Source organism: Quercus suber, unplaced genomic scaffold (assembly GCF_002906115.3).
Source record: "Quercus suber isolate HL8 unplaced genomic scaffold, Cork oak 2.0 scaffold_26, whole genome shotgun sequence".
NCBI classification, from domain to species: Eukaryota; Viridiplantae; Streptophyta; class Magnoliopsida; order Fagales; family Fagaceae; genus Quercus; species Quercus suber.
In genome coordinates, this window is record NW_027069491.1 from 2,276,488 (window position 1) to 2,303,139 (window position 26,652).

The 26,652-nt window shown below is 36.3% G+C and overlaps 3 protein-coding genes across 3 annotated transcripts; 1 reads left to right on the top strand and 2 right to left on the bottom strand.

The window, feature by feature from the left end:
* Positions 1-60: 60 nt before the first annotated feature.
* LOC136065176 (tyrosine decarboxylase 1-like) lies at positions 61-387 on the top strand. The gene has a single exon (XM_065767977.1). The coding sequence runs from the start codon at positions 61-63 to the stop codon at positions 385-387; it is 327 nt and encodes a 108-aa protein (XP_065624049.1).
* A 9,344-nt stretch (positions 388-9,731) lies between these two features.
* Positions 9,732-11,379, bottom strand: LOC111984346 (tyrosine decarboxylase). The gene is given in 2 exon segments (XM_024015976.2): positions 9,732-10,062; positions 10,065-11,379. Coding segments are annotated over 2 exon segments (1,518 nt in total). The 3' UTR covers positions 9,732-9,859.
* Positions 11,380-18,230: 6,851 nt separating this feature from the next.
* Positions 18,231-18,752, bottom strand: LOC112020817 (receptor-like protein EIX2). The gene has a single exon (XM_024053373.1). It carries the CDS (start codon positions 18,750-18,752, stop codon positions 18,231-18,233), a length of 522 nt encoding a protein of 173 aa, XP_023909141.1.
* Positions 18,753-26,652: the final 7,900 nt, after the last annotated feature.

Consider the following 26,652-nt stretch of genomic DNA (forward strand, 5'->3'; position numbering starts at 1 on the left):
CTTGTGCTAAGAAGCTATGGCGTGGCTAACCTCAGAAACTTCCTGAGAAGCCATGTCAAAATGGCAAAGCTTTTTGAAGAACTTGTAAGAAACGATAATAGGTTTGAAGTTATGGCCCCTAGAAACTTTGCTTTGGTTTGCTTTAGGGTTTTGCCTTGGCCAAATGATATCAGTGTGGCTTATCATGTCGAGCGTGTAAATGAGCTAAACAAGAAGCTGCTAGAGTCGATCAATGAGTCAGGGAATATGTACATGTCTTCCACTGTGGTTGATGGAGCATACATAATACGGTGTGCTATAGGTGCAACTCTGACAGAGGAAAGACATGTGATTAGGGCTTGGAAGGTTATTCAAGAGCATGCAGATGCTTTACTCAGCAAAAACTAGTGTAAAGGTATTGACACTAGTCACATTGAGTTTGCTTTTAGTTGCCAATAAAAGTAAAATAAGTGTGCATGATGTGGCAATTTGATGCCATGCACAGTCCCTTATCTTCTATATATGTAAGATGCTTTTAATTTTATTCTACAATATATCTTTTTATTGTCAAAAATAATTCGTTATTACGTGGCTGTCGTTTGATGAAAATTTTATTTATAACTGGCCTAGATAGAATGAAAAGCTTTGGCAGAGACGATTTCTCGATGTCTATAGGTGTGTTTGTCTGTCTCCTTCTCTCTTTCCACCCAAAAAAATAATAATGATAAAAGAAGAAGTAAAACACTTGTCTGTCTCCTTCTCTCTTTCCTCCCAAAATAATAATAATGATAAAAGAAGTAAAACACTGACCGAGACCAAATTGTCTGTCTATAATGCAATATTTATTATTTTTATTGCATTTTCGGGGCTCATATTTTATACTTTTCAACTCAAAAATTAACAAAAAAATAAATTCTTGAGCGAAACTTAAAAAAACAATCTACAAAAAGAATTAATTTAAGGCATAATTAGTCTAATATGGACCGAAGGGGATTGAAATTTACTGAGTGGACCAAATTGAACCGAAGTAGACCTAATTGGACCAAATTAGAATGAATAGAAACTGTTTAATTTTTAAGGAGAACAATTTATCTTCAACAAATTTTAGAGAAAAAATTATATATTATATTACAATACAAAATAATTATTTATTCATATGCATCGCTTGGGTTTGTGATTAGCATTTTTATAATTGTGGGCCACTTAAATTAGTGTGCATGGGATGTGACAATTTGATGTCATGCCAGTGGTGGCTCTAGATATTTTTTTCAAGGTAGTCCTTAAAAAATATAAATTATACAATTTAATAAAAAGAAAATTTCATATATTAAAAAAAATAACAAAAAAAAACACAAAAAAATAAAATTTTACAACTACTTTCTACGAATTTTTATATACTTTAAAAGAGTTGCCTAACATAGTTTAACACTTAAGAAGCAATAGCCAATCAACACAATTACATTTACTCCTATCCAAAAAATAAAAAATAAAAAAACATAAACATACACTTACACAGTTACACAAAAGACAAAAGATGAGAGCCTGAGTCTAAGTCACAGGTCAAACTAGTTAGTGGACAGTGGATGGGTGAAGTTAAAGAAATATAAAGCATAACATTGCACAAAAGGAAAAACCAATAAAGTCAAATAAAGGCAAAGATATTCAATATTAGTTACTGTTGTGCATGTGCTATTCAGTATTTACTATTTAGCTCAGAACATCAGATGATGAATTAGATTTTTCAATTCCATAGAGAGAGAGAGAGAGAGAGAGCAAAAGAGAGAACTGAGATACTTGAGGGCTTGTGTTTGAGGCCACTGGCCAGGCGAGGCGACGAAGGCTGGGTTACCAAATTAGCGGCGGCTGTTCTGGGCCAAGGCAATCTCGCCGATATGCTCTGGGAGAGGGTCCTGACTGCTGAGGTTCTTATTTCCCTTTTAGGATTGGAATTTTTATTTGTTTAAAATTTGATTGGGTATTTAGTTTATAGAAATTAAAATTATTTTTATATTTATTAATTTAAAAATCTGTCTGAGTAGTGAGTGAGGACTGCTCCTCAGATTTTTATTGGGCTTGGTATTATTATATATATTTTTTGGGTTTTTTTTTTTTTTTTTTTTGCTTCAAAGGGCATAATAATTGTTAAGTGAACCAAGTTATGAACCAAAGTTTAGTTTTATTGGGTATACAAAAATAGTTTAGTTTCATTGGTTATAAAAAAAAATTGAGGTGGTCACAAAATTTTTTAGGAGTAAACAAATATAAAATTTTAAATTATTATGTGTATATTTGAAAGCTCATTTTTAATAGAAATTACTAAAAAGTATGTGAGCAATACATGGGACAACTAGTATATATTGTTTACCAAAAAAATTAAAAATCACGGTAAAAACAAAAAGAAAAGAGGGCTAAAAACAGAAAGAAAAGCGGGCCGACGTTGGAACGCGTGAAACGAGTCTCCAAAACGCGGCTTAATTGAAATAATAAATAGTATAAAAATAAACAAAATAGAAAAAAAAATTCCCCTTTCAAACGCTCACTCCGTATAAAATGTTTTTTTTTTTTTTTTTTATCAAGGTGAGGTGGTCTTTTTTGAGAAAAAAACTGACCGTACGGGGGTCTTTTTTTGCTGCAGCAACACGTCAACTGTTGTTTTGCCCTTTGCGTTTTGCTAGTCTAGGGCCAGGTTTGATTGTGGAAATCAATATCGAACCAACCTATGCTTTGAAATTCCCTCCAATTTCTCCTCACTTTTGTTTTTTTTTGTTGTGCACGAAGCCAACCCTCAGCTGCATAGAGCAGGAGAGACAAGCACTTCTTAAGATTAAGGAGGACCTTATTGATGACTATGGTCATCTTTATTCTTGGAGTGCTGAAGAAGGGTAAAAGATTGTTGCAAATGGGAGGGGTCCGCTGTAGCAACCAAACAGGCCACATAATCATGCTCAATCTTAATTTCTCCAACTTGGAACCTCTGAGAGGTAAACTTAGTCCTTTTTTGATTGATTTACAATATTTGAATTATTTGGACGTGCAAAACAATGATTTTAGTCAAAGCCAAATCCCAAACTCCATTAGTTCTCTCTCCAACCTGACACACCTTGACCTTAAATCTGTGAATTTCGGAACAAACATTCCTTTTCATCTTGGGAACCTTTCAAGCCTGCAGTATCTTGATCTTAGCTGGAATAATTTTAATAATCCTGAAAACTTAGAGTGGCTCTCTCAACTTTCTTCTTTAAGATACCTTGACATGAGTTCTGTTAACTTGAGCAAAGTTAATAATTGGCTTCAAGTAGTGAATAAGCTACCTTACTTGTCATCCTTGCACTTGGAATCATGTAATCTTCCAAGTATTTTCTCTGTTTGGCTTGTTAATTCTTCTACTTCTCTTCATTCCCTCGATCTCTCTGATAACAGTCTCACATCTTCTTCTTCTGTACTACAGTGGTTGTTCAACTTCAACACCAGTGTTGTTAAACTTGATTTACGATTTAATCAATTTCATGGTTTAATTCCAGATGGTTTTAGCAAAATGAAGTCTTTGACACATCTCTTTCTTGATTATAATGAGTTTGAAGGAGGGATACCAAAAACTTTAGTGGTCTGTGTAATTTAAACACATTATCTCTGCCAGTGAACAATCTTAACGGACAACTTCTTGAATTTTTTCATAACTTGACTGGTTGTGCTAACCAATCAATGAGGTTTTGAATTTAGATTGGAATCAAATCATGGGATCATTACCTGACCTCACAACATTTCCATCATTGAGAGAATTAGGGCTTCATCACAATCATTTGAATGGGACAATACTTGACAATTTGGGAAAACAATCCAGGCTAGAGAGATTGTATCTTGGTCATAATTCATTTGAAGGTTTTATTTCTGAAGCCCACTTCTCGGATCTTACAAAATTGAAGTATTTAGACTTATCTAATACCTCATTGGTTTTCAACTTCAGCTCTGATTGGGTTCCACCTTTCCAATTAGAAAAAATTGCTTTATGGTCTTGCCAACTAGGCCTCAATTCCCAAAATGGCTTCAAACTCAAAAAAATTGCATTTGGCTTGATATTTCTAATTCTGGAATTTCAGATTCCCTTTTAATTCATATTGGATCTTCTCTCCTCAATTAATTTATATGAATATGTCTCACAACCAAAATCAGTGGCCATATACCAAATTTGTCATTGGAGTTCTCCTCTCCCCCACAATAGACTTGAGTTCCAATAAACTGGAAGGTGAAATACCATCATTTTTATTTAAAGTTACTCATTTGGATATTTCTAATAATATGTTTTCAAAGCCAGCCCATTTCTTATGTACAACCAATAATAGGAATTTGAGTATTCTAGACCTCTCCAACAATCAATTCTTGGGAGAGCTTCCTAACTGCTGGATGCATTTTGAAGGACTTAAAATTCTTAATTTGGCCAACAATCATTTTCATGGGAAAATCCCAAACTCAATAGGTTCCTTACTCGGGATTGAAATACTAGATTTAAGCAACAATAGTTTCACTGGAGAACTTCCTTCCTCATTGAAGAATTGTACAAAGTTGAAATTTGTTAATCTTCGAGATAACAAATTGTCGGGACAATACCGATGTGGTTTAGGGAGCAGTCATCCTGATTTAGTTGTGCTTTTCCTTCGATCGAATCACTTCTTTGGAAGCATTCCTTCACATCTATGTCTCTGACACATCTTCAACTTTGGACCTTGCTTTAAACCATATCTCAGGAAGTATACCAAAATGCATCAACAGTCTTACTGCTTTGACCAGTCCAGTTTCAAACATTGGTCATTTTATAAAGGTCCTCTTGACTTTTTCCACTGTGATGACCTTGCATTTTGGTTGTGGAAAGGAAGAGATCTCTCTAGTAATCTTGGACAAATAAAGAGCATAGATCTCTCTAGTAATAAACTTACTGGGCCAATTCCAAGGGAAATTATGGAACTTGTTGGATTGATTTCTTTGAATCTCTCAAGAAACCTTTTAACTAGAAGAATCACTACAGAGATTGGTGCGTTACGGTCATTAGAAGTCTTGGATCTATCTGAGAATCAATTATCGGGTGGAATTCCTTCAAGCATTGCTCTTATTAATTCTCTAAATTTCTTGGACTTGTCGAACAATAACCTTTCAGGCATAATTCCAACAGGCCCTCAACTCAGTACTTTCAATGCCACTGCATATGAAGGTAACCCAAATCTTTGTGGATTTCCACTTCCAAAGAAATGTCCAGGTGAAACAACTCAAAATCCAGCTGTGAATAGAGGTGGTGACCATGCTAGCATTCAAGAGACAGAAGATGGGTTTATAACCCCAGGATTTTATGTTAGTGTGGCCCTTGGATTTGTCATCGGTTTTTTGGGAGTTTTTGGCACATCACTACTAAACAGGTCATGGCGATTCTCCCATTTCAATTTCTTGAACAATGTCAAAGATAAGCTAGATGCAACCGTAGTAGTGAATATGGCTAGATTACGGAGGCAGCATCAAACATAATTGGTAATAATTGTTTCCGTACTTTTATTCTCATTGTCATTATCATCAATGTCATTCTAAGTTTTTTTCCTTTTTTTTTTTTTTTCATTATTGTTTTTTCTTGATAATTAAAGTCTAAAGTAGTATTATTATCATCACTATTACTCCCAAATTTATGAACATGTCTCAGTCTCTGTTCTTCATTTATTCAAAATTCTCAGTGAACTATGCTTTACAAAAACATAGACCTCTACTTCCCTTCGGTTATGTAACTATCCTTTTACGCAACCATGATTGATCCCAATGAATTACAAGCTTACAACATTTTTTTTAATCATCAAGTTTATAACATGTTAAATATACTTTCTAGTTTACAAATTCGTAAAGTCTCCATAGTATTCTTTCAAGATGCGTTACGTCTTAAATGTCTTACTTAGGTAATTACTCAATTATGTTGCATGCATCACAAATTTTGGTTCCAGTATGAACTTGTGCTGGTTATTATTACCATTTTCAACACTCTTAATAGCCACAAAGCTTTATTTGATCTATTCATTTCCTTCTGGACTCTTACTGTACAGGGCTTGGAATCATTATTAGAGACACGGGGGCAGGGTTTATTGCTAGCAAGTCTTCGAGAATTCCATTGATTCATGGTCGAAAATGGAGTTTTTTAATTACATTCTTGGTGTTATTGAAGCTACAATTTCTTTCAGGAAATTGATATCTATGAATGCATTTCTGAGTGTGGTAATGCACACTTTATCTGAACTATGCAATGAGGACGTCTCCCAACAGCCCCATTTGGTCATTTGATAGATGAACTCAAGTTGTTGACAAATTGTTGTACCTGGGCAGTTTAGTTTCGTTCCTACAAGCGGGAATAGAATGTCTGTTTTATTGGCGTCTCTTGCTAGGGTCTATTGTAATGTTGTTATGTGGTTTGAGGATTTGTTTTCTTGTTTTTCTGCTGTTTTGGCAGACGATGTACACAATTTGTAAGTTAGTGAATAAATTTCTAACTTTTTATAATTTTTAAAAAAAAAAAAAAAATGATACACTAGTAAAAAGCAACAGTTAAACAGTAGTCATGTAGATGACGAAAACAATCACATACTAACAGACTAAATTTTAGTTTAATTATGCCTTTACTCATTCATAGAACATGAATTTTTTTATAATTGAGAATGCACAAAAAGTCAACAATTTTAATTTAAGTACCTCCATTCATACACACATGTACGAGGACATAAAAAAAAAAATACATACTTTGGGATAGATGGAACCTGCTCAGTGAAATCAGTGAGGAAGTTCCTGTATCAGTTGTCCCATAGGAACACATCAACAACTAGATGGTCGTGGTTATGGAAAATTACAACTCCCAATAATTTAAAATAATTTATCTGGAAAAGCTTCAATGATCATTTACCACATGCAGTTTATTTATAACCAGAGGAGTTCAAGAACAAATTTGTCTGAGATGCCATCAGACAAATTTAGCGAGAAATCATCACCCTAGATTGTTTTCATAGAATTGTCCATCAAGCCGATGTATTTTTCTTCTTACTCAAAAAAAACACATGAAAGCAGTAAGACCTTGGGCATCTATGTTGCTTGGCTTCCACCTCCTGAAAACTTTGTGATACTCAATACGGATGGGAGTGGGAAAGGTAATCCGGGACAAACAGGGGCAGGGGGAGTTTTTTGAGATCAAAATGGGAATTGGATTACAGGATTCTTGATGCATATAGACACTACAAACCATTAATGCAGCTGAAATTTTGGGTTATTCAACATGGAATAAACTTAGTATGGATTTTTTTTTTTTTTTTTTTTTTTGAGATGTTTAAAAATTACCATTTACTAATATACTGAGCCGGTGCCGGTAGCATGAATCCAAGAACCCCCGAACCACTGGGGCTTAGTGCCTAAGAAGGTACCAACCCGCCTAAAGGTGCAGTGATAATGGAATTTGACTATGGAAACATAATTTTGGAATCAGATACAGCTTTAGCAATAAAATTACTTGCTAATTGGGAAGACCCCTATGTGGGTCTTTCTACATTTGTGTATGATTGCAGGGAGCTCTTGGATAGGTAATGGATGGTGCGGGGACTCAATGGTGGAGCCAAGAAATTTCTTTAGGGAGGCCGGTGAATACATTTTTGTGTAATTTTTACATTTATTACCAAATGTAAAAATAAATTAATGGAAAATTTCAAAAAGCTAAGAGGCCATGGCCCCCCTTGGCAACTCCGCCTATGCCTTGACTTCACATGCTCAGAGAGACTAACGCCGTTGAATAGAGATTGGCAAGGAAAGAGCTAGATTCTTGGTATAGTTTGGAGTACTTTGGACAATAGCATGCATCCTATCAAGTATATGCAGCACAAATAGGTCCCAATTCAGCTAGTCTTGAAGAGCTTGGGTTTTAGGGACCAAATGCCAAAAATTGACGGACTGGGCTCCAAACCTATCATTTATGTTAAATCACTTATGTCTAGAATCCACTTCACGTACCTGTCCTTTTACGACTATATTGTCAATTTCACATGGATTAATCATTTTTGCTTTTTGGAAAAAAAAAAAAATTTAATGCAACCCAAAGTTAGGTGGCACCTTCAAAAATTGACATTTGTCTTTACCCAATATCAACTAGCCCACTTCACCCCACATCACTTAACTAAATAATTGATTAGTGATTTATAACTTCACAGTTCTCACATAGCATAAAAAGGTGAAAGGCCTTTTATCAAATTTTTTACAAAATGATAGTTTTATGTTCATCAATATTTTAGTCACAACTTAAATCCCAATAAAAATCTGAGGAGCAGTCCTCACTCACTACTCAGACAGATTTTTAAATTAATAAATATAAAAATAATTTTAATTTCTATAAACTAAATACCCAATCAAATTTTAAACAAATAAAAATTCCAATCCTAAAAGGGAAATAAGAACCTCAGCAGTCAGGACCCTCTCCCAGAGCATATCGGCGAGATTGCCTTGGCCCAGAACAGCCACCGCTAATTTGGTAACCCGGCCTTCATCGCCTCGCCTGGCCAGTGGCCTCAAACACAAGCCCTCAAGGTATCTCAGCTCTCTCTCTCTCTCTCTCTCTCTCTCTCTATGGAGTTGAAAAATCTAATTCATCATCTGATGTTCTGAGCTAAATAGTAAATACTGAATAGCACATGCACAACAGTAACTAATATTGAATATCTTTGCATCGGTTTGTCCTTTTCTGCAATGTTATGCTTTATATTTCTTTAACTTCACCCACCCACTGTCCACTAACTAGTTTGACCTGTGACTTAGACTCAGGCTCTCATCTTTTGTCTTTTGTGTAACTGTGTAAGTGTATGTTTTATTTTTTATTTTTTGGATAGGAGTAAATGTAATTGTGTTGATTGGCTATTGCTTCTTAAGTGTTAAACTATGTTAGGCAACTCTTTTAAAGTATATAAAAATTCGTAGAGAGTAGTTGTAAAACTTTATTTATTTGTGTTTTTTTGTATTATTGTTTTCAATATATGAAATTTTTTTTTATTAAATTGTGTAATTTATATTTTTCAAGGATTACATTGAAAAAAATATCTAGAGCCGTCACTGGCATGACGTCAAATTGTCACATCCCATGCACACTAATTTAAGTGGCCCATAATTATAAAAATGCTAATCGCAAACCCAAGCGATGCATATGAATAAATAATTATTTTGTATTGTAATATAATATATAATTTTTTTTCTAAAATTTGTTAAAGATAAATTAATCTCCCTAAAAATTAAACAGTTTCTATTCATTCTAAGTTGGTCCAATTAGGTCTAATTCGGTTCAATTTTGTTCACTCAGTAAATTTCAATCTCCTTCGGTCCATATTAGACTAATTATGCCTTAAATTGATTCTTTTTGTAGACTGTTTTTTCAAGTTTAGCTCAAGAATTCATTTTTTTCTTAAACTCTGAGTTGAAAAGTATGAAATATTAGCCCCAAAAATGCAATAAAAATGATAAATATTGCATTATAGACAGACAATTTGGTCCACTCGGTCGGTGTTTTACTTCTTCTTTTATCATTATTATTTTTTTGGGTGGAAAGAGAGAAGGAGACAGACAACCACACCTATAGACATCGAGAAATCGTCTTTGCCAAAGCTTTTCATTCTATCTAGCCTAGTTATAAACAAAATTTTCATCAAACGACAGCCACATAATAACGAATTATTTTTGTCAATAAAAAGATATATTGTAGAATAAAATTAAAAGCATCTTACATATATAGAAGATAAGGGACTGTGCATGGCATCAAATTGCCACATCATGCACACTTATTTTACTTTTATTGGCAACTAAAAGCAAACTCGATGTGACTAGTGTCAATACCTTTACACTAGTTTTTGCCGAGTAAAGCATCTGCATGCTCTTGAATAACCTTCCAAGCCCTAATCACATGTCTTTCCTCTGTCAGAGTTGCACCTATAGCACACCGTATTATGTATGCTCCATCAACCACAGTGGAAGACATGTACATATTCCCTGACTCATTGATCGACTCTAGCAGCTTCTTGTTTAGCTCATTTACACGCTCACATGATAAGCCACACTGATATCATTTGGCCAAGGCAAAACCCTAAAGCAAACCAAAGCAAAGTTTCTAGGGGCCATAACTTCAAACCTATTATCGTTTCTTACAAGTTCTTCAAAAAGCTTTGCCATTTTGACATGGCTTCTCAGGAAGTTTCTGAGGTTAGCCACGCCATAGCTTCTTAGCACAAGCCATAGTTTCATGGCTCGGAATCTTCGGCTCAAGGTTATTTGCCAGTCTTTGTAGTCCACCACTAGTTTTGAATCTGTGGCCTTGTTTCTCAAAAACTCTGGATTAGTTGAGAGAGATTTTATCAAGGCACTTGGATCCTTCACCCAAAGGCAGCAACAATCTAGAGTTGTAAGGAACCATTTATGTGCATTCAAAGTAAACGAGTTTGCACCCTCAATCCCATCAATGAAATGACGAAACTCTGGGCAAATGCAAGCACTTCCAGCATATGCAGCATCAACATGAACCCATATGTTAAAATCTTTTGCTACTTCACACAATGGCCCTATTGGATCAATAGCATTTGTTGAAGTTGTCCCAACTGTGGCGCATAGAAAGAATGGGACTAGCCCAGCTTCAACATCTGCATGAACTGCATCTCTTAGAGAGTTTGGGCATAACCCAAATGAATTTGACTTCGTAGTTTTGATGGCTCGGAAGTTCTTTGTGTGGATTCCAGCAATTTGAGCTGCCTTTTGTAGTACACTATGTGTTTGGTCAGACCCATAGACCACCAACTTTTCCATCTTCTCACTCCCACGTCGGTTTAGCATCTGATCCCTCGCTGCAGCTAGTGTACACAAAATGGCCTCACAAGTAGTCCCTTGTAATACACCTCCACCGTTGCCTTTGAAAAGGAAAGACTTTGGTAGCATAAGCATATCTCCAAGCCAATCCATGACAATACATTCTAGCTCAGTTGCAGCTGGTGATGACATCCAATTGAATCCGACTACATTAAAGCCGGTGCTTAGAATTTCACCAAGAAAACCTGCAGTGCTACCACTTGAAGGGAAGTAGGCAAAGTAATTAGGACTCTGCCAATGAGTGATCCCAGGTATAATAAATTTTTGCACATCTTGGAGAATGGTTTCAATTGATTCAGGATAATAGGGGGCAGATTCTGGCAAGAGTTTTTTAAGGTAACCAGGCTCAACTTGGCTTAGGACTTTGTAATTCTCTATATTTTGGTAATAATCAGCGGTGAAGTCTATCAACATGTGGCCTTGCCTCCTGAATTCCTCTGGGTCTAGAGGGTTAACCATCATGTGAGAATTATTGTCAAGTTCATGATCGAGCTTGAGGCTACCCATATTGATTGTTTTGAGGTGTTTTGCAAGACTAAAAGTTGCTCTGTGAAAAATAAAGGAGAAAAATCTATGCAGAGTCTAAGTATGCGCTGGTTGAGTGAGATATAATCAATGGAAAGAAGGGCTTATAAAGAAAAGAGAGAAGCAATTAATTCATTTGAAAAAAAAGAGAAGTTGCTATCATACATATTTATTGGAACCTAACTAACAACATACATACACTTGAGAACTCAGCTCCGTAATTAAATTTTTTATTGCTTTCATTATTATTCATAACTTTTTTTTTTTTTTGAGGAAACATTATTATTCATAACTGAAGTAGTATGACGTGATTAAAGTAATGTCATTTCTATGATTTCATCACTAACACTACTTTAATTAATATTAATTAAAATATATCATTTTAAGAATTGTAAAAAATATTTGTATTGTTAGATATATTGTTCATCATCATCGAATGAAAGTGCGATGCTTGTCGGCGAGATCAAATGTGAAGTCCTTGAGTCAGATGAGTGGACTATTGGACGGCTGAGAGTAGAGAGGTGAGAAGAGAATATGGATTAGGGATGTTAGATGTCGGTAAAGTTGTTTGGTTACAAATTTTTGCTACATGTGGGAATAGTGTGAAATTGCTAACTAAATTTTAGAACTGCTGGTGCCTGGTGTGGCATGTTAGGTGTTGGAGTGGTATAAGTGATGCAAACTTACGTAAAAAAAAGGGATGTAAACTAAGCATTTCCGTCGTTAAAAATATTACTGGAGAACAACCAAATACTCAGATTCAGAATTCCAGCATCACTGATTACACCACATGACATCAAGGGCCATAATACCACCAAATATCTCACCATAAGTATTTATCACCCTTTTGTGGGTGATTTTTAGTTTTGAATAAAAGTGATTATGCCGTCTATTAATGGTGTATACAAACGATGTGTGTGGACCTTTCTTGAAAACTAAATTTGTATCCACATAAATAACATATATAGTTTGCATTCACATATATCCTGGAATATCTTGAAAGCTAAGGGCCCGTTTGGTAAGAGATTTATAGTAACATTATTGTTGTTTTGTAAAAATATGTGTGAGTGAAAAAGTATGTGAAAATACATATAATATTGTTTAAACATTAAAAATTATTATTTAAACAATAGTACCAAACACCTCTTAAATTCAACTATGTGGTGAACTTAGTCTGCATCCATATAAATCCAGGGATATCCCACCTTGAACTCCTTATTTTTGAGATATTTGTAAACCTTCGAATAATTTAAGGATCACAAACTCCAATAGGAAATCTTTGTTTTTATTTTTACTTTTTTATGTGTGTCACCACTCTTTTATAAGCTGCTTTTATAAATTTGAATTTGATACCATGTCATACTCATACCAGTGTTCCCCACAAATAAAATAATAGCCCTTTACAATTATGGTATGAGTATGACATGGTATCAAATTCAAATTTATAAGCTGCTTTTATAAATTTGAATTTGATACCATGTCATACTCTTACCATAATTGTAAAGGGCTATTATTTTATTTGTGGGGAACATTCTATCATTTCATATGGGTTCCATCTAAATGTCCAGTATTTCGACTATTGGGAGATATTATTTAGAGAACGCATGACCCACCTACATAACTCATGAGTAAGATAGAAGTCTACTTTTCTCTGCTCCACTCTATAATCATCTATTTCTCTATTTATTTTCTTTGTCGGTAGACAATTAGGTTTTATATTTGTAACAATTGATACACCACCAAATGATAGTATATTGTTAGGTTAAATGGTCACAAAATTGTTGATGTGATATTTCAAAGAGTAATATTGTGTATACGTGCAACAAATTTGAAAAAAAAAAATTCATACTAGTTGAATTAACAAATATTCATTGATTGATAAGATAAAACTCTACATTTTTCTGCTCCACTCTCCAATCATCTATTTCTCTATTTATTTTCTTTGTCGATAGACATTGGGTTTTATATTTGTAACAATTAATACGGCAAATGACAGTATATATTAAACCCTTCTAAAAATTCATCATTTTTTTACCAATTAATAATGTTTCTATGATGATACATTTTTACTTAATCAAATGTAATCTTTAAAAGGTAGAATTCAATAATCTTTTAAATCATGAAAATCACTTACAACTAATTAAGTACTAAATTTTGCAGCAACTTTCCTTTCAATATTTGAAGACAAAGAATCCATTAGAAAATCATCTTTCATTCATAATTAAAAATTCTTATTTTTGTGATTATAGAGAAAATTGAAAGAGTAAATACAAGTATAACTATTCTATAAAGAAAATAACGTGGAGTAGAAAATTGAAAGTCACATTTCTTATCATTATATATTAATTACTAAAAATTTAAATAATGTTACCCAATAAAAAATTTAGAAAATCAAAACAGAATAGCTCCCTCTTGGAGTGTAAGGTGTTGTAAAAACGGAAGCTTTAATACCAATGTGTTGAGAATAGCAAAAACATGAATATCAATTTGTTGTGTGTGTATCCAAATAACAGTAGGTTTATGCAAAATAGAAAGAGAACAACAAAAGAAACAATCACACGGGAACACAGAATTTACGTGGTTCAGCTTTTGGCCTATGTCTATGGGCGGCGTTGAGGAGAAAGTTTCACTAACAAAAGTAAGAAATTACAAAGGTAGTACCCAAAACACTCTCACAAAACCCAAACCCCAAATACACCCAAAAGAGCTCTTAATCACCAGAAGCGTGTGACTAGAGAAAACCTAAATTTCTCTCTCAAAACAAAGCACGGCTTAGAACTCTAAATAATATGCGGCTGTCTTTTCTCACTAACTACCTCAATTGCCGCATAAAAAATATACTTATACCAAGTATAAGTCGGCTAGGGTATATTAATAAAGAGCATATCACAAAGTCGACAAAACATAGTCCTGAAAGTTCTAGGAATTGGTCAATTCCTTTGACCAAATTAAAAGACATGTAACAACAAATCTCCACTTTGGCTTGAATTTGGTCTAGCCCTACATACAAAACTTCTCCACCGCCAAACCAAAGCCCCCAAGGGCTTTCACAAACTGCAAATGCCAATCAAGTCCAAGCAATGCTTGAACTTGTACAGAGCAATCGGCTTGGTCATCATATCTGCTGTAGCAACCTTTCTGATTGCAATTATACCCTTAGATACGGTCTCACGAATGAAGTTATATTTGACAGCACTGTGTTTAGATCTCTCATGATACATCAGATTTTTAGTCAAATGTATGGCACTCTAATTATCACAAAATACAATAGAATCATCTTGTTCTAAACCCATATCACCAACCAAACCCTTCAACCAAATAACTTCCTTCACTGCCTCTGTTGTTGCCATATACTTTGCCTTTGTAGTAGACAAAGCAATTGTTGATTATAACGTTGCTTTCCAACTGATGACACTACCAGATAATGTGAAAACATAACCTGTCAGAGATTTCCTCTTATCCAAATCACCAGCAAAATCAGAATCAACAAATCCAATAACATTGCCACTATTAATAGAAGCCCTGTCATATACCAAACCAATGTTTGCAGTACCTCTCAAATATCGAAGAATCCATTTCACAGCTTGCCAATGTTCTTTACTAGGATTAGCCATATATCTACTAACCACACTAACTGCATGTGAAATATTTGGGTTTTTTTCTACCATTTTATATGTTTTGCTCACCCATTGCACTAGAATAAGGGACATGAGACATGTACTCCTTTTCCTCCTTAGACTTTGGTGACAAAGCTGCTGAAAGCTTAAAATGTGCTGCTAATGGAGTACTCACTGGCTTACATTGCTGCACATCGAAACGTTCAAGTACTTTCTCAATATAATTCTTTTGTGACAGAAATAACTTGCCAGCTTGTCGATCTCTATGAATCTCCATTCCCAAAATCTTCTTAGCTGCACCCAAATATTTTATCTCAAATTCACCACTAAGTAAAGTCTTTAGCTTGTTTACCTCTACTAGAGTCTTAGCTGCAATGAGCATATCATCACCATATAGCAACAAGTAGACAAAAAAACCATCTGAGAGCTTCCTATGATACATGCAACTATCATAGTCACTTCTTGAGTAACCAAGCCCAATCATGAAAGTATCAAACCGCTTATACCACTGCCTTGGAGATTGCTTCAAACCATATAATGATTTTTTCAACAAACAAACATGGTTTTCTTTTCCTTGGATCACAAACCCTCTGGTTGATGCATATATATTTGTTCTTGAAGCTCCCCATGCAAAAAAGATGTCTTGACATCAAGTTGTTCTAATTCCAAGTCAAACAATGCAACCATAGCAAGCATCACATGAATAGAGCTATGTCTCACAACAGGAGAGAACACTTCATTGAAGTCAATACCTTCTCTTTGACTGTAGCCCTTTGCAACCAATCGTGCCTTGAACCTCGGTGCTTTAACCCCTATAGTTCCTTCCTTTTTCTTGAAGACCCACTTGCAACCAACAATCTTTTGGCCTTTAGGTGGTTTCACTAGCTCCTAAGTTTGATTCTTATGAAGAGACTCAATCTCCTCGCTTATAGCAATACTCCATTGAGCCGAATTCTCACTAGAGATAGCTTCACGATAATTGGAAGGTTCGTGATGCTCAATAACCTCAGCCACAGACAATGCATAAGCAACCAAATTTGCCTCAGCAAACCTCTGTGGTGGTCTAATATGTCTCCTCTCTTTACCAGTGGCTATACTATACTACTGTTACTGCTGTGATGCATCCACTTCATTAGTAGAATCATGCACCTTATCTTGAATAGGCTGAACTAAAGTGCTATTATGCACTTTATCCAAAGCTTCAATCTCAAGCTCCACCTGCTTACTAACACCGTGGTCTTTTATTGCCCCATTACTCTCCTTTTTCTAGTCAAGGATAGCGGGACTCATCAAATTTCACATCTCTGCTGCTAATTAATCTAGGGGATTTTGAATCTCTACACCACAATCTATAACCTTTTGTCCTTGATGCGTAGCCTAGGAATATGCACTTTTTTGCCCTTGGCTCAAGTTTGCCATCATTCACATGAGCATAAGCGGGACAACCAAATACTCTCAAATTAGAGTAATCAGTAGGAGCACCAGACCATACCTCAAAAGGAGTCTTACATTCAATGGCAGTTGATGAAGGCCTATTAACTAAATAGTAAGTCATATTAATTGCCTCAGCCCAAAAGTCCTTAGACAAACCACAATTTGAGAGCAAACAATGAGCCTTCTCCAATAGAGTTCTATTCAAACGTTTTGCAACTCCATTTTGTTGTGATGTTCCTCTAACAGTGCGGTGTCTCACTATGCTTTCATTTTTGCAGAACTCATCAAATTCACCTAAGTAATATTCCAAACCATTATCTGTCCTAAAACACTTAATCTTTTTACCAATCTGCTTCTCAATAAGTGTCTTCCATTGCTTGAAGGTGACAAAAACATCACTCTTATTTTTCAGAAAATACACCTAAACCTTCCTTGAATAGTCATCAATGAAAGTCAACAAATATCGGTAACCACCCCTGGAACAGACAGGAGAAGAACCCCAAAGATCAGAATGGATATAATCTACTGTACCCTTAGTCCTGTGATTAGTTATACTAAACTTGACCCTGCACTACTTTCCAAAGACACAATGTTCACAAAAGTCTAGCTTTCCAATTTTTTGGCCATTCAACAAACCTCGTTTGCTTAATATTGACATGCTTGCCTCACTCATATGCCCTAAATGAGTATTATCTGAATATGGATCTACTGATAAAGATATTGTTGCAACACCAACAGTTGTGCTTTCCTATAGCATATAGAGACCATTCACCAATTTTTCCTTGATGAAAACTAAATCACCCTTACTAATTCTCAAAACTCCACCTTCATCGGTGTATTTGTACCCTTGGGAATCGAATATACCCAAAGATAGAAGATTTTTCCTCAAATCTGGCACGTGACAAACATTAGACAAAGTCCTAACAACACCATCATACATCTTAATTCTCACGGTTCCTATCCCCAAGCCCTTACAGGTCATATTATCTCCCATCAGAACTTCACCACTAATTGACCGATAGGTAGTAAACCAATCTCTTCTAGGAGTCATATGATAGGAGCAAGCAGAATCAAGAACCCAAGCGTCACCGGAGCAACCAGTAGATACTGATATAACCATGTCGTCACCCACAGAATTAACCTCCGCAACACTAGCTACATTACTAGTATTTGAAGTACTGTCTTTCTCCTTTTTCTCTTTGAGTAGCGTGCATTCTTTCTTCCAATGTCCTTCCTTTTTACAGTAGTGACACTTACCAAATCTAGACTTTGATCTAGATTTTTCACTATTACTACTAGACCCATTTTCATTGGATCTACTTCTAGCAACAAGACAATCAACTTGATTATCGCCCCAATTTTCAGAAACCTTCTTCTTCAACTCCTTAGAATTCAATGCATCTTTGACATCATCAATTGAGATAGAATCTCTTCCAAAACCATACAACATGGTGTCGACAAAGTGTTCAAAAGAAGAAGGCAATGAACATAACAAAATTAGAGCCTGATCCTCATCTTCTACTTTCCATTCAATATTTTTCAAATCAATAACAATCCTATTAAATTCATCAAGATGGTCAGAAATAGGGGTACCTTCTTTCATTCGAATGGTGTATAGCCGTTGCTTCATGTACAAGCGATTTGTAAAAGACTTAGTCATGAATCGACTCTGTAACTTAAGCCACAATCCAACAATTGTTTCCTTGTCTACAATCTCTCTCAGAACCTCATCTCCAATTATTACCAATTATGTTTGATGCTGCCTTCGTAATCCAGCCATATTCACTCTACAATCGCATCCAGCTTATCTTTGACATTGTTCAAGAAATTGAAATGGGAGAATCGCCATGACCTGTTTAGTAGTAATGTGCCAAAAACTCCCAAAAAACCGATGACAAATCCAAGGTCCACACTAACATAAAATCCTAGGGTTATAAATCCATCTTCCGTCTCTTGAATGCTAGCATGGTCACCACCTCTATTCACAGTTGGATTTTGAGATGTTTCTCCTGGACATTTCTTTTGAAATGGAAATCCACAAAGATTTGGGTTACCTTCATATGCAGTGGCATTAAAGGTATTAAGTTGAGGGTTTGTTGGAATTATGCCTGAAAGGTTATTGTTCGACAAGTCCAACAAATTTACAGAATTAATAAGAGCAATGCTTGAAGGAATTCCACCCGATAATTGATTCTCAGAGAGATCCAAGACTTCTAATGACCATAACGCACCAATCTCTGTAGTGATTCTTCTAGTTAAAAGGTTTCTTGAGAGATTCAAAGAAATCAATCCAACAGGTTCCATAATTTCCCTTGGAATTGGCCCAGTAAGTTTATTACTAGAGAGATCTATGCTCTTTATTTGTCCAAGATTACTAGAGAGATCTCTTACTTTCCACAACCAAAATGCAAGGTCATCATAGTGTAAAAAGTCCAGAGGACCTTTATAAAAATGACCAATGGTTGAAATTGGACTGGTCAAAGCAGTAAGACTGTTGATGCATTTTGGTATACTTCCTGAGATATGGTTTAAAGCAAGGTCCAAAAGTTGAAGATGTGTCAGATGACATAGATGTGAAGGAATGCTTCCAAATAAGTGATTCGATCGAAGGAAAAGCACAACTAAATCAGGATGATTGCTCCCTAACTACATCGGTATTTGTCCCGACAATTTGTTATCTCGAAGATTAACAAATTTCAACTTTGTACAATTCTTCAATGAGGAAGGAAGTTCTCCAGTGAAACTATTGTTGCTTAAATCTAGTATTTCAATCCCGAGTAAGGAACCTATTGAGTTTGGGATTTTCCTATGAAAACGATTGTTTGCCAAATTAAGAATTTTAAGTTCTTCAAAATGCATCTAGCAGTTAGGAAGCTCTCCTAATAATTGATTGTTGGAGAGGTCTAGAATGCTCAAATTCCTATTATTGGTTGTACATAAGAAAAAGGCTGGCTCTGAAAACATATTATTAGAAATATCCAAATGAGTAACTTTAAATAAAAATGATGGTATTTCACCTTCCAGTTTATTGGAACTCAAGTCTATTGTGAGGCGAGAGGAGAACTCAAATGACAAATTTGGTATATGGCCACTGATTTGGTTGTGAGACGTATTCATATAAATTAATTGAGGAGAGAAGATCCAATATGAATTAAAAAGGGAATCTAAAATCCCAGAATTAGAAATATCAAGCCAAATGCAATTTTTTTGAGTTTGAAGCCATTTTGGGAATTGAGGGCCTAGTTGGCAAGACTATAAAGCTATTTTTTCTAATTGGAAAGGTGGAACCCAATCAGAGCTGAAGTTGAACACCAATGAGGTATTAGATAAGTCCAAATACTTCAATTTTGTAAGCTCCGAGAAGTGGGCTTCAGAAATAAAACCTTCAAATGAATTATGACCAATATACAATCTCTATAGCCTGGATTGTTTTCCCAAATTGTCGAGTATTGTCCCATTCAAATGATTGTGATGAAGCCTTAATTCTCTCAATGATGGAAATGTTGTGAGGTCAAGTAACAATCCCATGATTTGATTCCAATCTAAATTCAAATCCTCTATTGATTTGTTAGCACAACCAGTCAAGTTATGAAAAAATTCAAGAAGTTGTCCGTTAAGATTGTTCATTGGTAGAGATAATGTTTGTAAATTACACAGACCACTAAAGGTTTTTGGTATCCCTCCTTCAAACTCATTATAATCAAGAAATAGATGTGTCAAAGACTTCATTTTGCTAAAACCATCTAGAATTAAGCCATGAAATTGATTAAATCATAAATCAAGTTTAACAACAGTGGTGTTGAAGTTGAACAACCACCGTAGTACAGAAGAAGAAGAAGTGAGACTGATATCAGAGAGATCGAGGGAATGAAGAGAAGTAGAAGAATTAACAAGCCAAACTGAGAAAATATTTGGAAGATTACATGATTCCAAGTGCAAGGATGTCAGGTAAGGTAGCTTGTTCACTACTTGGAGCCAATTATTAACTTTGCTCAAGTTAACAGAACTCATGTCAAGGTATCTTAAAGAAGAAAGTTGCGAGAGCCACTCTAAGTTTTCAGGATTATTAAAATAATTCCAGCTAAAATCGAGATATTGCAGGCTCGAAAGGTTCCTAAGATGAAAAGGAATGTTTATTCCGAAATTTACAGATTTAAGGTCAAGGTGTATTAGGTTGGAGAGAGAACCAATGGAGTTTGGGATTTGGCTTTGATTGAGTTTTGGTTGCTACAGTGGACCCCTCTCCATTTGCAACAATCTTTTGACCCTTCTTCAGCACTCCAATAATAAAGATGATCGTAGTGATCAATAAGGTCCTCCTTAATCTTAAAAAGTGTTTGTCTCTCCTGCTCTATGCAACTGAGGGTTGGCTTCGTGCACAACAAAAAAAGAACAAAAGTGAGGAGAAATTGGAGGGAATTTCCACCCATGATTTGGCAGAACATAGAAAATCAGGAATATGATTAAGAAAAGAGCTCTGCATGTTACAAGTATGATTTCATTTGCCTAGAATCATAGCCTTAATTATTTATACATGCTGTTAACGTGTATAATATATTGTGGGCTTTAGGCCCAATTAGGTTACTTGTATAACAAACATATTTACTTGCACTTCACACATATGCCTCATATATAAAGGCACATATGTACATTATTTCATCATTATATACAATAGAATTACATTCAGTATTTCTAACATGGTATTAGAGCCATCGCTCTGACTTTTTCATTGCAATCTTGTCTCTATTAGTGTTATTTCAGACTCGCAATTGCTTCCATTGTTACAACTGCTGTTGCAGCCATTCGCCGTTAAACCTCTGACGCATCTCAGTCATCGTCTTTGGTTCAGACCTACAGCCGCCGTCGTTCAGAGTCTCGAGATCACTAAGATAGTCTACCGCCGATCTACCATTAAGTGAAAGCCTGACCACCATTGGAGGCCCCACGTGCCCTCACCCACTGTCCAAATAATCTGCGCCCAAGATCACGCGCTCCACGCGCCGCCTGTCTTCTTCACGCACCTACACGCGCTTCCATGCGCCAGATCTACACCTGCTGACGTCAGCCCTAGTTAACTTCATCATTACCACGTCAGCCCTAGCTAACGTCATTGCTTACGTCATCACAGTCAGCCGCTTACGTCATCTTGCTGACGTTAGCCTTAGTTGACCGTTGACTTTGACCGTTGACTTTTTCAGAGTTGGCTTTTTTTGCAGTCCAGGTACTCCTTACCCAGTTTTTCGCGTAGATTTCATTTTTGCAGTCCGTTTTTGCATATTTTGCTTCTAAATGAAGAATAAGGACATGTCTTCTTCTTGTTGCAGTAATCGTAGCCGACAATCCAGTAAACGTTTTTGCAACTTTTGCAAACGTTTTGGCCATAATATTGAGACTTGCTATTGTTGCAACAATTCAGCTGTTTCAATTTCTGTTGCTACTGTTGCTAACACTGAGAGTGTCCAACCAATGGCTCCCGTCTCTGCACAGTCTAAGTTTCCTGGATCCACTTTCTCCATTTCTAGAGATGACCTTATAAATATCATCGCCAATGTCATTCGTATGGTTGGTAATGCATCTTATTCCTCTTCTCTCTCAGCTTTATCTGGTATATCTCCTACCTCTTGGTTTATGGATTCTGCTTGTTGCAATCACATGACACCTCACTCGTCCTTATTTTCTGACCTTAAACCTGCACCGCACCCTCTTAATATTCGCACAGCAAATGGTTCCACAATATTTGGTCATAATATAGGTTCAGTTTCAACCTACAACCTCTCGGTTCCTGGAGTCTTTAATATTCTTGACCTTTCTTATAATTTATTTTTTGTGGGACAATTAGCTGAGTTGGGTTATCGCATTACCTTTGATTATTCTGGATGCATTGTGCAGGATCCTAGGACGGGACAGGAGCTTGGAACCGGTCCCAGAGTTGGGCATATATTTCCCGTGGACAACCTTCGTCTTCCACTTGTTGCTCCTATTTCTGTTGTTGCAGTTGCTACAATTTCTTCCACTCCTTCCCTTACATTTTGGCATGCTTATCTTGGTCATGCATCTTCCTCTCGAGTACAACAATTGGCTTCTAGAGGTTTATTAGGTTCAGTGTCTACAGAAAACTTTGATTGTGTTTCATGTCAGTTAGGAAAACAACCAGATTTGCCTTTCAATACTAGTGAATCAATATCCACTGATATCTTTGACCTTATTCATTCTGATGTTTGGGGGCCATCCTCTGTCTCTAGTATTGGTGGGTCTAGATATTTTGTTGTCTTTGTTGATGATTACTCTCGCTATAGCTGGATTTTTAATATGAAACATCGTTCTGAATTATTGGAAGTATATTCTAATTTTGCAAAAATGGTTGAAACTCAGTTTTCCAGACACATCAAAATTTTTCGATCTGATAATGCTCTTGAATATACTCAATATGCTTTCCAAGCTATTTTGCATTCCTATGGCACTGTTCATCAACTAACTTGTCTAGGAACCTCTCAGCAAAATGGTAGAGCCGAACAAAAACTTCGTCATATTCTTGATACTGTTCGTGCTCTCCTTCTCTCTGCCAAAGTTCTTGCTCCTTTTTGGGGTGAAGCTGCTCTTCATGCTATTCATACTATTAATCACATTCCGAGTCCTGTTATCCAAAATCAGACTCCATATGAGCACCTTTTTGGGTCACCTCCAGACTATCACCACTTACGCTCCTTCGGTTCTGCTTGTTTTGTTCTTCTTCAGCCACATGAACATAACAAACTTGAGTCTCAGTCAAGGCTTTGTTTTCTTGGCTATGGTGAAACTCAAAAGGGGTATAGGTGTTATGATCCTGTCTCTCATCGTCTTCGTATATCCCGCAATATTGTCTTTTGGGAACATTACCTTTTTGTCGAGTTCTCTCATTTCAATGCTTCCCTATCTTCCTCCTCTATCTTAGATCTTTTTCTAGATGGGGCACATATTCCTTCTATAGTTGCTCTTGATCCTCCTGTAGTTGCTCCTGATTCTGTTGCTGTAGACTTCTCTGTTCAACCACCAGATATCACTAATCTCTTTCCTAGTTCACCCTTTAATGAACAAGTGGAAGATGAACAGGTTGAAGACGAGTTACCCAACCCCAATTCTAAGCTTGGGTCTCTTGCTCCTGAAGATCTTGCACAAGACATTCCACCTCGTCACTCAACTCGGGTAAGATCTATTCCTACACATTTACTTAACTATCATTGTTACACTGCCCTATCGTGAGGCTTCCACTGACCCTTTATGGCAGATTGCAATGAAAGAGGAACTTGATGCATTATCTAAAAACCATACTTGGGATTTGGTGACACTTCATCCTAGGAAATCTGTGGTTGGTTGTAAGTGGATCTACAAGATTAAGACTCGCTCTGATGGGTCCATTGAGCACTACAAAACTCGTCTTGTTGCAAAAGGTTTTACACAAGAGTATGAGATTGATTATGAAGAGACCTTTGCTCCGGTTGCTCGTATCTCATCTGTTCGTGCCCTCTTAGCTATTGCTGCTGCCAGTAAATGGGAAATTTTTCAGATGGATGTCAAAAATGCATTCCTTAATAGGGATTTAAGTGAAAAAGTGTATATGCAACTTCCTCCTGGTCTCTTTGTTGATTCAACCAAGGTTTGTCACATTCGACGTACACATTATGGCCTTAAACAAGCTCCACGAGCTTGGTTTGCTAAATTCAGCTCTACCATCTCTCACTTAGGTTACATGGCCAATCATTATGATTCTGCCTTATTTCTTCGTCGCATTGACAAAGACACTATTTTACTTCTCCTATATGTGGATGATATGATCATAACTGGTGATGACCTCAATGGCATTCAAGAACTCAAGACTTTTTTCAGTCAACAGTTTGAGATGAAAAATCTTGGACATCTCAGCTACTTCTTGGGTCTTGAAATCACTCATTCTATAAATGGAATTTATATTACTCAAGCCAAGTATGCCTCTGAACTCTTGTCTCAAGCTGGACTCACTGATAGCAAGACTGTTGATATCCCAGTTGAGCTTAATGCGCATTTGACTCCCTCAAGGGGGAAACCATTGTCTAATCCCTCTCTTTACAGACGCTTGGTTGGCAGCTTAGTTTATCTCACTGTCACTCGTCCAAATATTTCCTATGATGTTCACTAGGTGAGCCAGTATCTGTCTGCACCATGATCGACTTACTATGCTGCAGTTCTACGCATTCTTCGATACCTAAATGGCACTCTCTTCCATGGTCTTTTCTACTCTGCTCAATCTCCTCTTATTCTCTATGCATTTTCTGATACTGATTGGGTAGGAGATCCCACTGATCGCAGGTCCACCAGCTTTCTTCTTGGTTCTTCTCTGATTTCTTAGCGAAGTAAGAAACAAACTCATGTGGCTCGTTCCAGTACTAAAGCAGAATATTGTGTCCTTGCTGATACCACATCTGAGCTCCTTTGGCTACGATGGCTTCTCAAAGACTTAGGTGTGTCTACATCCTCTACTACTTCTCTTTATTGTGACAACCAGAGTGCTATTTACATTGCTCACAATGATGTCTTCTATGAACGAACTAAACACATCGAGATTGATTGTCATTTTATTCGTTTTCATCTTGTTCATGGTGCCCTCAAGCTAATCTCAGTCTCTTCTAAAGATCAACTTGCAGATATCTTCACCAAGTCACATCCTAAGGGACGCCTTTGTACTTTGGTTGAAAAACCTTAAGCTGGTCTCACATCCACCTTGAGTTTGAGGGGAGCTGTTAACGTGTATAATATATTGTGGGCTTTAGACCCAGTTAGGTTACTTGTATAACACACATATTTACTTGTACTGCACACATATGCCTCATATATAAAGGCACCTATGTACATTCTTTCATCATGAAATACAATAGAATTACATTTAGTATTTCTAACACATGCGTTAAGTAGAAACTATTAGATGGAGCCGTACATGCGTTAAGTAGAAACTATTAGATGGAGTGACGGCTAAGAGGGGTCGGTATTCAAGTATTGGAGTAATCATAAGAGGTTACAAAAGGGAGGCGGCAGCTGGTATGTGTAGGTTGCTAAATGGAAATTTTTCTGTGTTGAAGACTGAACTACTGGCGATGGAAGCTGGTATATTGTTAGCAAAGGATTTAAGCTTCCAACAAATTATTATTGAATCTGACTCTCTATTAGCGGCTTAGAGCATAATAGAAAAGACAATTAGTGGTGAAATAGGGCATATTGTTCAAGGAATTTTGTGTTACCTGGACTGTTTTGGCAATTGGAAAGTTCAGTATGTTAGGAGGGAGTTCAATAGGGTGGCACATGAACTTGCCCACTATGCAAGGTGTAAAGAAGTGAATCAAGTCTGGGAGGGGTGTTCCCCACCCTTTGTGAGTCACTTAATCCTTCAGGATCGATATTGAGGTGTCAGCTCTGTTGTTCTCTGTTTGCTACGTTAGTTTAATGGTAGTTGTTCTTATAAAATATATATATATATATATATGTATATATATAGTAAAAATAAATAAAAAATAAAGACAAAAGACAAAAGATTAGACACCATCAGTCGTTCAAGACAAAGCATAGGTTGGTTCGATATTGATTTCCACAATCAAACCTAGCCCTAAGTAGACGCAAAAGCGGCAAAACAACAGTTGACGTGTTGCTTGCAGCAAAAAAAGACCCCACGTACGGTCAGTGTTTTACTTCTTCAAAAAAAGACCACCCCACCTTTAAAAAAAAAAAAAAAAAAAAAATTTATAAAAGCATTCTCAGCAATGTAGCTATAATGCTATATTTCTAAAATTTAGTTTCATAAACACAAAAAAACCCTTGCAGCAGTGGAGATAAAGTTAAAAATTATAGATAAATTGCTACAGTGCACATCTATCTATCGATGTGAACTGTAGCTTGGAGCAATAATAATAATAATAATAATATTTTAATCATAGCTGTATTAACTTCTCTTTTTTTTTTTCTTTTTTTTTTTCCCCCTCTTTCTGCACAGAACACTCAGTCACTCTCTCTCTCGTTCTTGTCATCTTTTCTCTCATTCGCCGGCTCGTCCACCCACGCCACCGGCTCACGTTGCAGGCCCACATCGTCAATCCATGCCGCCAACCCATCGATCCACGCCATCGAACCACACTGCCAACCCGTCGATCCATGTCGTCAATCCACGCTGCCAACCCGTCGATCCACCAGCTCACGATGTTTG